Source organism: Bacillus rossius, chromosome 1, assembly GCF_032445375.1.
Source record: "Bacillus rossius redtenbacheri isolate Brsri chromosome 1, Brsri_v3, whole genome shotgun sequence".
NCBI lineage: Eukaryota > Metazoa > Arthropoda > Insecta > Phasmatodea > Bacillidae > Bacillus > Bacillus rossius.
In genome coordinates, this window is record NC_086330.1 from 290455853 (window position 1) to 290469963 (window position 14111).

General features: G+C 40.8%; 1 protein-coding gene across 1 annotated transcript; it reads right to left on the bottom strand.

Annotated features, from left to right (window-relative positions):
* Window positions 1-1266: 1266 nt before the first annotated feature.
* Window positions 1267-7982, bottom strand: LOC134530181 (uncharacterized). Its single transcript, XM_063364828.1, has 3 exons — window positions 7881-7982; window positions 6989-7130; window positions 1267-2960 (listed from the first exon to the last, which is right to left on the bottom strand). Coding segments are annotated over exons 1-3 (384 nt in total). The 5' UTR covers window positions 7883-7982; the 3' UTR covers window positions 1267-2720.
* Window positions 7983-14111: the final 6129 nt, after the last annotated feature.

Genomic DNA, 14111 nt, shown 5'->3' on the forward strand with positions numbered 1-14111 from the left:
TATTTCTGAATTTTTGAAGTCAAGAGGTTTGCCGGTCAAAGCAGTGCTTTTCTTAGATAATGCACCATCTCATCCTAATGAAAACGCGTTGAAATCAGCAGATGGAAACATTTTTGTGTCCTATTTGCCTCCAAATGTGACTGCGCTCATTCAGCCAATGGCTCAAGGTGTAATTGTAACATTAAAGAGACATTACCGACGAGAACTCTTAAACTTACTGCTGGAGGAAGATAGTGCATTGGTTCAGTTTAGGAAAAACATAAACTTAAAGGAAGCAATTCATCTTGTTGTTAAGGCGTGGGGAACGGTCTCGAAAGTAAACATACTCAGATCTTGGAGGAAGTTGTATTGTGACATTGAAGGTTCAGCTGATAACTTCCACGGCTTTGAAAAAGAAGACATTGAGACGGAAAACTTTGCTGAGTCGCTTCATTTGACTATAAAAAACAATGAGCAATTTGCTCATGTTTATGAAGAAAACATAGAGGAATTGCTACAAACTGACGTATTGCTTCCTGGGTATAAAATTAAAAGTGATGACGACATCGTCAGTTCGAACACATGCGCGCCCGCCGATGTCAGTTCAAGTGATGAGAGCGACGGGGAAGATTTGACTCCAGCAAAACGTGTGAATCTGCAAACTGCGTTAGAGTCAACAGAAACACTTTTACAGTTTATGGAACAGGAAGAAGATAGTGAGTTCTCAGATATTTTTACAACCCTTCAGTCCATCATGTATCACCTGTGATACAGTTTAAAAAAAAACTGTTTACTGAAAGCCTGTTACACTATCAGACCAGACTGCCAGACGGTCTGGAGGTATCGTAGTCGGTATACATGTCTGACAATGTGTATGCGTGTCGCCAGACCAAATACGTCTGGACAGACGGCCCGGCGGTCGGGTGTCACGAACTCCCGACCACCAGACACCCCCACCCTTGTCTAGTCTAGTCTTGCAGTGTGTAGTGCTGTCGCCCCAGACCACACGACCATTTTGCCAGGTGCCAAGTACGATCGCGACATTTCGCAACCAAGTAATGAAAATGAAAGAGATGTCGTGCAACAGCTTCTGGAACGCTACAAGGAGTTGTTCCGATGTTTGTGGGACATTAAATGTGAAGCTTACTCTAACAGATATAATCGTAATGAAGTATACAGCTCATTAATGGATTGAAAAAGGGCCTAACAAAACGTGGAGGGTGGCCAGAACCTGGCATGGAATGGAGTATATGTGTATGGAGCAGATCAGGTATGCAAGGTAAATGGTTTTAGGTACAGAGACATTTTATTTAAATACAAATTAAAATCAAAACATTACGTTTAACCTTAATGGTAATGTTAAGTGAGAACAAGGCAAGGCCAAATACATAAATTGAGAACAATTTCTTTTTTGACAAAACGTGTTTGTTAACAATAGTAAATTTGTGAGGTTTGCCTGCTACACCATAAACGATTCAAACAACTGACTCTCAAACGGGGCAATGCCCAGTTTACTCGAAATAAAAGCATTGCCAAGTATGAAGTTAAATTCACTTTAAGTAGAATTACAAAACTACTGCAAAGTGCAGGTACAAAAAAGGGAAAGAATTTACATTATTCTTTAATAAACTATTCTTTAATAAACAAATACGTTCGACGACGTCTCAGGGGGAGACAATTACAAACAAAAACGGAAGCGAAGTTGAAGTTAATTTACAGCAAAAATCCCAACTTATTTTTCTAGGTGGCAGCCGAAAAGGAATTTAGACAGAACAAATTTAAGAATAAATGACTCTACATTAGGGTGAGGGCCACCGCCTCACTGACGACTCAAACCAACTTACATTTTTCCCCTGAGGTCGCACACGCATGTAGTTCAAATAGAACCTAACGGACTACATGCTAGTAGGCAACCAACATATCAGCTACCGCTGACAACCGAGCCTGACTAAACAAACCAGTAGAAGAAGGCCCCCAACATGGTTGCAGCTCAATTTATAAGCTCGCGCATACGGTTATCAAAAGGGGGGGGGGAACGAGTACAAATTGAACAAACACTAGGAGGGGGGGAAAAGGAGGGAGAAGGAGGAGGGGAGCGGAGTGCCGGAGGCCCGCGATGGCGCGCGCCATTTAAAAGTAGCGGACCCGACCGCTACAACTCCCCTGCCCTTAAACCATGGTTCCCGCCGGCTCTCCATCTTCAAGACAATGTCAATGTCAATGTTCAATTTTAAGACAAACACACAATTATTAGAAACTTAACTGTCAGTACAAAATTAATACGCCGTATATAATGGCCAAGGATTCTTGAAGGATAACATAAGTCAAATACAAGGACCAAAGGGAGCATCTTCAGCGCTGAAGACTTTTCTTGATCTTGAGGGACGTCCCAGGAAAGATCATTTTTCAAAAAAATTGTTGTGACGAGCTCCATTGCTCGTACGTCGACAGGCAGACGCATCTCCGGACGCAACTGCCGCAGGCGTCCCCAAGGCAGCTGACGCCGATAGCGCCTGGCAGGCTCGACTCTTCACCTCGTGCCCCTGTCGAGCGGGTTGCATGCTCACAGGGGCGATGCAATTGCATGCATTGAGCAGGCTCGCATGCGGCATGCATCACGGCTCCAGACTGGCGGGACGGAATCTCACGCCAGCACGCCAGCACGCCGGCACGGCAGAGCAGCCGGCCACTCACTCACCCAGGGACAGCATCCATCAACCGCGGCGACTCAAGTAGGCGCCTCAGGGCGAGTCAGGGAAGAGACGCACAGCAGCATGCTGATGCGGAACTCCGAATGACAGAGTCACACGGACAGCGAAAGAGGCGTGCGGCCTCGTAGACGCAGCGAATAGCGGGCGGGCACCAGTGACCACGACGGAGCGGGCAGGCCGAGGAGTGTCAGGTCCGTAGCGGCGCAGATCCTCTTGAGGGCACGGCATCCGCGACCAGGAAGGAGGGGGAGGAACAAAAACCATGCCAAACTGAAAACAAAAAAAAACACAAAAACAGATGCGCACGCCAAAACAACAGCAAACCCTCAAATTAAGTATTAAACTTTTTTAACTGCCCAACAAATGGCGGTATTAATTTAACGTTAATCTTTTCAGCTAAATTAGGCAGCACAAAATTCTTTACTAGGACCAGCTGTCCAACAGAAAAACCATGAGGCCTTCGGGAAGCGTTATATGAACTAGCCACAGCTTGACGAGCCTTCATAAGATTACAAGCCACACTATCCAGCACGGCCTCCAGTGACTCGTCATCCGAGGCAGCCTCCAGGGGCGGCAGTCCCCACAGGTTAAGGAGGGGGTGGGTCAGCTCCCTACCTAGAAACGGAATTGAAGGAGGGAATTGAGTAGCGGAATGCACAGCTGAATTAAGCCCTATATTGATAAAATCTAGGTCGCTGTCCCATAGCGACTGATCATTCCTGTAGTAAGCAGTAAGAATGCTCTTAAGCACTTTGTTGACTCGCTCTGATTGATTGCCCTGGGGGCAGTAAGGACTACTGTAAATAGGCTTAATGGCCCATTGAAAACACAAGTCTCTGAACTGTATAGAGCGGAAGTAACGTGCGTTATCACACATGATCAAGGCAGGCGCACCAAAAAATTTCCACACCTGATCTCTTAAGGCTTTAACAATGCTATTTGCTTGCATGTTCTTTAAGGGAATGAGCAATACAAATTTCGAAAAAATGTCCAGAATAACCAAAATACAGTTGTTACCTTTTTTAGAACGTGTTAAGGGACCAAAAATGTCAATGTGAAGCACATGCCAGGGGGCAACTGGAGCATCAGCACAATAAAAGCCGACTTTGGCACACTGCGGCGGTTTCGAGACTTGACAATCTCGACAAGTTCGCACGTGTTTTTGAACATCAGCTCGCAATTCAGGCCAAGCTAAATGCACTAATTAGACGGAACGTTTTGTCGATGCCCAAATGTGCACCCAATAAGGAATCGTGAAAATATTTCAAAACCATAGGGCGGAGGGATGCAGGAACAACAGCCTTAATTTGCCTCCCAGATGTCCCGGTATAGTATACAACACCCTGTTCCTCAACATATGGCACAGCTTTACCGGCACTCAAATCCTTCCGGATTTGAACACACAAAGGATCCTCCTGTTGACATTGTAGAATACTAAGAAATGATTCCGGAAATACTTTACAAACGGCTGCACACATCGGCTGTGGTTCATCCGCAGACGAAACACGAGTCGCAAACTCATCAGGTGAAAACATTCGCGAAAGTGCATCTGCCACAACGTTGTCAATAACCCTTAATATGATGCAGTTTGAATTTGAAGCGGGACAGTCTTAACACCCAGCGCCCTAGTTTACCGAACTGGTTCGGATGGTTAAACAGCCAACTGAGCGCTTGATTGTCCGTGAACAGATCGAATTCGTGACAATCGAGATGAGACGCGAATTTCTCGATGCCAAACAGACATGCTAAAGCTTCCTTCTCGTAAGTACCCAGACGTCGTTCCCCGTCAGTATGTGTTCTACTGGCATAGGCAATAGGGCGCAACCTATCGTTTTCAATATGCCCCAATACAGCTCCCACCGCGATGCTTGACGCATCTACCTGGAGGGCGAACCTGCGTTGAAAGTCAGGAAGAACCAAGACAGGGGGAGAAGAGATCAAGGCCTTAAGACTGTCAAAGGCCTTCCGTTGAGCGTCGCCCTACTCAAAAACAACATTCTTTTTTCGCAACCTATTAAGCGGACCACATACTGCGGCGTAATCGGGGATGAAACGAGCATAATATCCCGTCATGCCGAGAAATCTCTGAACTCCTCTGACATTCCTAGGAGGAGGAAAGTTTACAATGGGGGAAACTTTATCGGGATCCATTATGAGTTTGCCTTGCGAAATAATGTAACCTAAAAATTTTACATACTCTTTTCCCAGATGAATTTTTTCGGGATTAACTGTAAAGTTAGCGGCTCTGAGACGATCAAACACCTGACACAAATGTTGCTTGTGCTGTTCCAGGTTATCACTGTAGACGATAATATTATCAATGTAATTGAAGACTGATTTAAATTTTAAGTCGCTTAGAATATGATCTAGCACTCGGCTCATCGCCTGGCTACCAAAAGACACACCCATAGGCACACGATTAAACTGAAATTGCCCCCACGGGGAAGAAAATGCTGTATATTTACGACAATCCGGATGCAACAAACACTGGTGGAAACTAGCATTTAAATCAATGACGGAAAATATGGCGGTATTCCCTAGATGTTGAAGGGCGCTCTCTACGGTTGGCAACTCGTAGCTGTCCTCCTTAATTTTATCATTCAGTTCCTTGTAATTGTGTACCAGCCGAAATTCCCCCGCTTCCTTTTTAGGGACTAAAAAGGAAGGCGTACTGAAATCGGAAACAGACGGAGCAATAACTCCTGCTTCTAGGAGTCGATCGATAATGTTTTTCAACTTTTGCAATTTGGGAGGAGAAATTTTATGTCCTTTAGCCGTAACAGGAATCGTGTCCTTTAAATATAATTTATAGGGCATGAAGTCACACCTGCCTATCCAGTTGGAAATTACGTCAGAATACCTGTTCATGACGTCAGCAATGACCGCGTCCCTACTTATGACGTCAGACGTGTCGGCGCACGACATGACAATAGGAGCGGAGTCCTGATTAAGTTTAATTTTACGTGCAGGATGAAAACCAAAAACCAGTTCCTGGTTAGCGACGTCTAACAAACATCGCGTCTTCCCCAGAAAATTTAAACCTAGGATAAGCGGGTGACATAAACTGGGAACAACATTAAAGTGCCAGTTCCAAGAGAAACCCGCGATCTTAATGTGCATTTCAACTTCTACGTCTGACGTAACAATCACGCCTTTGGCGACACAAATTTTTACGTCAGAGCCGGTGCATACACGGAACTAATCAAAGAACGAGTAGCACCGGAATCAATTAAAGCCGGAATATTATTTCCAAACAAACGAATGTGTTCAAAATTATTGTACAAGTAATGAGCGGCTTTCCTCAAGCGACGACCGTGGCGACCACTCGCTCGCCCGGTCAGGGCCCGTTTCCCAGACATTGATTTCTGTAATGCCCAGTGCTCTTACAACGAAAACATTTTCGCTGCTCGCAGCTCACAGCAGGCTGCGTGCACTCAGACACCGCGTTGCTGTAAGTACAGCAGTTGGCACACCTGGGACGGTTAGAGGACGGGCCGGGCACATTAGCCGACTCATGACGTCTGCCGGCGGCAAAACTTGCCCCGACAGAGGGATCACTCACACTAGCCGCGCACTCAACTTGCCGCGTTGCGCGCACCGCGCGAGCTGGTACGGCGTTGGCTTGAGACGTAAACTGAACATTAGGAGAATTGAATTTAGAATTAGAATTAGAAACAGGAACAAAACTGCCTGGAGTGGGCTTGGAGTGAAAATCCTCGTGATATTTTTTGACAGCTAGCAATCTATTCTCCACTTCTGAGCTCCACTTACGGAGAGCACTCAGACTGGAGGGAGGGCTAAGCATGGCGCTATGCTGTAACACCAGCGGAGACACGTTGCCGACAATAGTTTGCGTTAATTCCACCTCAGGGAGGTTCAACTCCAGTACCTCAGCATAGGCCGCAACAGAATTAATGAATTGCAACAAGGGCTCCTCAGGCCTCTGAAACCTGAATACAAGTTCACGTTTACACGTTTCTAGCACACGTGACGGACAGGCAAACTGTAGCACAGACGTCTTGAACTGTGCGAATGTCAGATTCTGATTTACGACGTCAGTGAGCAGTGGCAAAAACGCCGGTCCACACAGGCTCAAGAGAGCTTTCAAAAACTCCGCCTCACTGACTAACTTTAAACCAGCTAAACGTGCCGCGGCACTCAGAAAATCTGGAACCGCACGCAGTTCACAACTATCAAGACGTGGGAGAAGTTTCAAATTCGAAAAAAAAATTCTTTTCATTAAATTTGGAATTATTCCCAACTGGATTAGCGGGTGTGGGGACTTGCCGAGCCGGTACCTCGTCTGACGACTCCCAGGCGCCGCGCACGTGCCTGACGAGCAATCCACGAAGGGTCGCCACATTTGCGTCCTTCTCGAAAGGAACGGCTTCCTCCGTCAAAACCTGGATGAGGTCGTCTCTCCGCAAAGGGTATATCCACCTGGTTGACGGAGTCCCCATGGTTTATGAAAAAAAGAACAGAAACACGTTAACACTCACAGTCCTGCAGCACAGTTGCGCAGTTGAAAAAGGGCCTAACTAAACGTGGAGGGAGGCCAGAACCTGGCATGGACTGGGGTATACGTGAATGGAGCAGATCAGGTATACAAGGTAAATGGTTTCAGGTACAGAGACATTTTATTTAAATACAAATTAAAATCAAAACATTACGTTTAACCTTAATGGTAATGTTAAGTGAGAACAAGGCAAGGCCAAATACATAAATTGAGAACAATTTCTTTTTTGACAAAACGTGTTTGTTAACAATAGTAAATTTGTGAGGTCTGCCGGCTACACCGTAAACGATCCAAACAACTGACTCTCAAACGGGGCAATGCCCAGTTTACTCGAAATAAAAGCATTGCCAAGTATGAAGTTAAATTCACTTTAAGTAGAATTACAAAACTACTGCAAAGTGCAGGTACAAAAAAGGGAAAGAATTTACATTATTCTTTAATAAACTATTCTTTAATAAACTATTCTTTAATAAACAAATACGTGCGACGACGTCTCAGGGGGAGACAATTACAAACAAAAACGGAAGCGAAGTTGAAGTTAATTTACAGCAAAAATCCCAACTTATTTTTCTAGGTGGCAGCCGAAAAGGAATTTAGACAGAACAAATTTAAGAATAAATGACTCTACATTAGGGTGAGGGCCACCGCCTCACTGACGACTCAAACCAACTTACATTTTTCCCCTGAGGTCGCACACGCATGTAGTTCAAATAGAACCTAACGGACTACATGCTAGTAGGCAACCAACATATCAGCTACCGCTGACAACCGAGCCTGACTAAACAAACCAGTAGAAGAAGGCCCCCAACATGGTTGCAGCTCAATTTATAATCTCGCGCCGCAGCGCGCGCATGCGCCTATCAAAGGGGGGGGGGGACGAGTACAAATTGAACAAACACTAGGAGGGGGGGAAAAGGAGGGAGAAGGAGGAGGGGAGCGGAGTGCCGGAGGCCCGCGATGGCGCGCGCCGTTTAAAAGTAGCGGATCCGACCGCTACAGGATATTTACAAAACAATTCGGCCCGATGCAACAATTGATGTCTTGAAAAAGAAAATTTTAAATAAGCACAATGCATATAGAAGGGAAGTGAGGAAGGTAAGTGTACTGAATTTACAGTTTCATAAATATATTTGTTATAATTTATTTCAAATAATATAACAAAATTTGTTACATTTAAAATTTACATATAATTGTTGCAACATATCTAATATTTTTACTGTACATATTGTTGCAATGTTGACATATTTTGTCTTCTAATGTTTCTATTTTCTGCATTGTCAAAAACTTAAGTTGTATCGTAATACACAGTTTCATTATTTTACAGGTAAAAGCAAGTGAAACTACAGGGGCATGTTCCAGACAGGTGTACTCACCACGTTTGTGGTATTTTGAATACCTACATGACTTTCTTGGAAGAAAAAGAATTCGCCAAACGTGGTCTGGAGACAATCGAAGACTATTTTAACGAAGATGAAGATATCGTAACTACAATTACTCAGATACTATTCTCATCATACGATCCTGAAATGGCACTTGCCCCTCATTGTTGAAGTAATGTGTGAATATTTGTCGCAAAACCCTTCCACCGTCGTACCCTTGTCGATTATCCAACTGTTCCGATACCAATGTATTTTTTTCTCGCCATTCTCCAGAATGAAAGTGAATATTGTCAGTATCTTCTTGATCAATAACAGATGGCGTGATGTAATATTTACTTCTTGTAGATAGAAAATTGTGCAAAGCACAACATACTAAGACGATAATGTAAACTGTCTCAACATGTACTGAAATAGGTTGCCGAAACACTCTGAATCTGGACGATAATATTCCGAAGGATTTTTCCACAACCCTTTGGGCTTTAGAGAGTCTGTAGTTAAAAATGCGCTCTAAGCGTGTTATTTTGGTCAATGGGTACGGCTTCATGAAATGACTGTTCAGTCCGAAAGCACTGTCACCAAGAAAGACAAATGGAACATACGAATTTGTGTGTGGCAGCGGATGAGGAGGCAAACTGAGAATGTTATTAATCAGTTTTCTATAAAATTTAGTATTCTTGAGAACAGCCGCATCAGAAACACATCCATTGGTACCAACGTGAACGTACATAAATTCATAGTTAGCATTTACAATGGCGAAAAGAATAAAACTAAAGAACTTTTTATAATGAAAGTATAATGATCCACTATCCATTGGCTTTTGAATGGCAACATGTTTGCCGTCCACGGCTCCAACAGCATTATTTAAATTCTATTTATGTTCAATTTGTGCTGCTACTGCTTCCCATTCTTGCTCAGTTGATGGCAACTGAAACATAAAGTATGAATGTTCTTACTTTTCAGGAAAATGATGCTAGACAGGAAGTAACAAGAGAGGCTGCTGTGGAACAATTGCTGACACCTGCACCAAGCAAAAGAAAACGTTTAGCATTAACGGAACAGAAAAAGCAGGAATTAATCGCCTCTGCACCATCTTTGATCTCTAGGAAGGAGGATGACTGGGAGGTTATTGCTAGGTCATTGGGGGTTCAGATGCGGCAGTTAAATGAAAATCAACAAACCATAGCCCAAAAGCTTATTTCAGACATAATTTACTATGAAAAAAAATAAAGATTAACAGATAATTCCAGCATTTTGTTATCTCCTTTTTCGCACCCCAGCTTCTTTAGGTAATACTGCAATATATCCCAATATGTCTCGAATCAATCCACATCCACACACATCCCCAAACCTCCACTCAGTTTCCGATACTTTAACTTCTAGTAGACCATCGAACCCAGTGCCATCTTCTACACTATTTCACCCAGCTTTGAGTATTCCACCGGTTATAGAAACATTACCTCAACCGGTTTCATTAACTCCACAGCAGCTTGACCTAATACTATCTCACGAGCCAAGTCAGATGTTTCTTCATTAACCTAACAGCTTCATAATGAGTGTTTTGTAAAACAAAATAAGTTATATGATTGAATGTTCTAAATATGTTTTGTAAAGATTTTAAGCATTAATAAATGCTGATAATAAGTGATTTTTCCTTACCTTTATTTGATGTTTTAGACAGCGGCGCACGTTTCTGGGATTACAGACGACGAAAGCTGCGGTGAAATCGCAGCACTAAACTTCATGTCTTAATACTATCTCCCTGTGGCAAGGTAACGGAGTGTCACAATCAGCCTTTCTTCGGCGCTCACAGATTCCCTTAAAATAGTATTTTTCTTTTCTATGAGTGGCTTTACCATAACTAGTAATTCGGTAAAACACTTTTCATTAATTCGTAAATAATTACGAAAATCATTTTATTCCAATTATTTGATCAAGTTGACATGGGTAAATCTTTTACGTTGTCGGTACATATTCTTCGTCCAAAATCTTCTCTTCTGTCGAATTTTATTTTCACTTGTGATAACCAAAACACTTAATGCTAATCCTTTTTTTTTTTTTTTTTGTGGTTTGGAAAGATACGGAGGCATATTAAAAGAACAACCCGCACTCTCGGCACAACACTAACGACTGGAGCAGTTCAGACAAGACAGTCTGAAGGTGTATAGCCTCTGTCGAACTTCAGATGGTCTGCCTGTTTTGTCTTGTCTGGCAGTCTGGTCTGATAGTGTGTAACAGGCTGAAACAACCGTGTTCTTCCCGTTGTAAGAATGCATGGTGTATCACCTGTGAAACAGATCTTTCCTTAATGAAGTTCACTGACTCGCTGCTAGATGGCAAGGAAATGTTTGTAGAGAAGCTCATAGAGCAGGGGGGTGTAACTTAAATGGGTAAATGGCCATCTAAATCACTGGTTGGAAGCAAATAAACTTGTACTAAATACCTCTAAAACAAATTGTATAAATTTTAGGAACAGACATAATCCAGTAGAAGAAAAGTTTGAATTAAAGTTTAACAGTAATATCATAACTAGAACATCAAATGTTAAATTCCTTGGTGTGAACTTAGATGAACAGCTAAAGTATAAAGACCATATTAACTCTGTCGCTAGCAGGCTAAGTGTATCCTGCTATGTACTAAGAAGACTGGCAGACATAGTTAGTATTGAAACATTAAAAACTGTCTACTACGCTCACTTCCACTCTATAATGACATATAATATAGAAATCTGGGGAAACTCTGTGGGAATTGAAACAATTCTAAAATTACAAAAAAGAGCTATTCGTATAATGACACATGACAAAATGTCAGCTCACTGTAAACAAAAATTCAGAAAACTTAAAATCTTAACAGTCATAAACGAGTATATACTAAGAATACTATTATTCATACATAAGGAGAAACGCTATTTACAAAAAAATCTAGATATTCATTTATACAACACTAGAAACTCCAATAAATTGAGAATAACAGGTCATAATACCAGTCAGTATGAAAAGGGCACAAATTACATAGGTATAAAAATTTACAACTTATTGCCACAAAATGTCACAAATATAACCCATTTACCTATATTCAAAAGAACAATCAAACAAGTTCTCTTAGAACATCCTTCCTACTCTCTTATAGAATTCTTTGACCTAATAACTGATAATAAAACTAAACTCTGGTAAATTTTATTTAAATACATCAGAAAACGAGAAATATATTGAGTTTTGTAAATTAACTCTTCACTCTGAGGTTTAGACCCATGTTCTTTTTTATGTACCCATGTTTTTTTCGTTTTTTTTTCTCTTTCTTACGTTTGAAATGTAAAAAGTACTGTGTAATATATATATTTTTTTTTGTGGTTGTACAGTTTGTTTGTATATATGTATATATTTGTATTAACTGACTTATTCTATATCCCGGAGTCCTTACCTCCATATGGGATCTACAGAACAAAAATTGAATAAATAAATAAATAAGTAGATTGGTTCCTTGATCAACTTTTTTGGACATCCAGTAGATGGCAGCAGCTGCTAACTAGTCATTACGAACTTTAAATTAAATTAATTATAATTCGTATTTTAATTTAGTATGTTGTAAAATCATACTTTATATTTAAGATGTACGTATGTATACAAATATTCTTATAAATATGAAAATACTTTTTCCTTCTAATTTTAATACCAGTTTGTTTTCGTAGGTCCTGTTTGCTTTTTTTTTGGCAATTTTTTTTGGTGTGTTTCTGGGTAATTTTGGCGGGTATTGAGTTGTTAGTTATTTAAATTTATAGAAAGTATTTAACTTGATCTTAAAACTGCCATTATCATAGCAAAGAATTGTCATCGATGTTTTGTGACGGCATGTGCGAATAATGTTCATGTCAACCAAGATGTGTTCGTCTTCAGACTTCTAAGGGCTCCAAAAAAGTAAGCATGAGCTTAACTTTCATGCTTTTATGACTAGTGGATTTAACTAAAATGCGCCTATTTTATTATTATATTTTAAAGGTGAATTCATCAGCACGAAATTTCGTTGATCGTAGTAATTTGAGGAATTAATGACGAAAAATTCAAGGATAGCGTTTTTAAGTTTTACACAGAGAAAAAAAAAATTAACTAAGCACGTGAACAAATGCTACAATGTAAGTTGTAGACAGTGATTTCTTAGAAACATATATTATTTTTATGAGTTCTCTTTTCAAGGTAAATTCTGAGCCATTTCTGGTGTTCAAAGAAAGAATCTTACTTTTTTTTTAAATTTGTAGAACAGCCACAACATCACAAAATTACCGAGATTTGATTTCAGAGCATAAAAGTTGTAAAAGTACACCCACAATAATTTATTGGTAAATGTAGCGTTAGTAAGCTACCTAGTGTTAGTTTTTTGGTTATTTTTTGTATCTTTATACATGGACATATATTAGGTTTAAAATTTGCTATATTGTGAGAAAATTGCTTCAAATTTTTTTGTCTAATGGTTTATTATCTTTTCTGTTTCAGGTTGATGAAATGACTTTCTGCTGTCTCAAAATTTGCAGCTGGCATTCTTTCCATCAGTGATCCTAATGAAGCACTTACATATTCATAAAAGTTCATTTGTGCAAATTACTTCATTGATTCAGATTTTGTGACTGAAAAGAAGGAAAAATTAAATCACCATGTTTTGCCCTCAGGTTTTGATGCAGCGCTTGCCTCATCTTCATCGCTAAAAGTAACAACTGAAAGTGTTCATTTGATATTATATGACTACTACAAACATTGAATACCGTTTGTAATACGAGGAAAGAAGAATCCTGTAGAAATGAGAAGTCACAGTTCGAGGCCAGGAAGGATGACCGTCGCGCAGTCCAGTACTGTCGCAGCCCATATTCTGAAGGGCGAAGGTATTACGGTGCGTATTCCTGCCGCACGCTAGAGGACGGAGGAGCAACACAACTACCGCAGTCATTGACGTGTTGAACCAAGGAGTCTTCGAGAGCCTACACGTATCGTGGGTATCCTGCATCAAGGTTTGGTCCCTTACCCCATCAACCGAAGACTCTCTGTATAGAAGTCCCTGAACTAATTTCAGTTTAAGCGAAACGAACATTGTTTTGACCGATCTAGACTCTGTAATATTATAATGGATATCCTTTGTAAAGAAAACATTCTTAACTTCTTCATCTTTAGATTTAGAATAAAATCCCGGAATCGCGATCCCGATCATGATAGTATGAATCAGTACAGATGGAATCTAGTTGTATAATATAATAATGTGTTTTAATTATTGTGTTATTATCTTTTGCTGACAAGTACTGCTTGAACGTACCCAGTGGTCCACGCTCTACAGGACTGAGTTTAGTTAAGAATTGATAACTTACTAATTTTACCTTTCATTTTAATGTGTGACTTTAATTGTACGAAATACTTTAAATTACACTTAAATATTTAACATTTGATAGTGAAAACAACTCACTCAAGTGTTAATAGAATTGTTGGATGCTTGAAGTTGATTGTCATATCTAATTCCATCTGTAGCTTAGAATAAGTTAGTTTAAGGTAA

Bases quoted from the DNA above. Each gene is read 5' to 3' on its own strand.
- LOC134530181 (XM_063364828.1), bottom strand. The intron at 2,961-6,988 runs GTACCGGCTCGG...TTTTGTTTTCAG, and splicing joins CCTGGGAGTCGTCAGACGAG to TTTGGCATGGTTTTTGTTCC.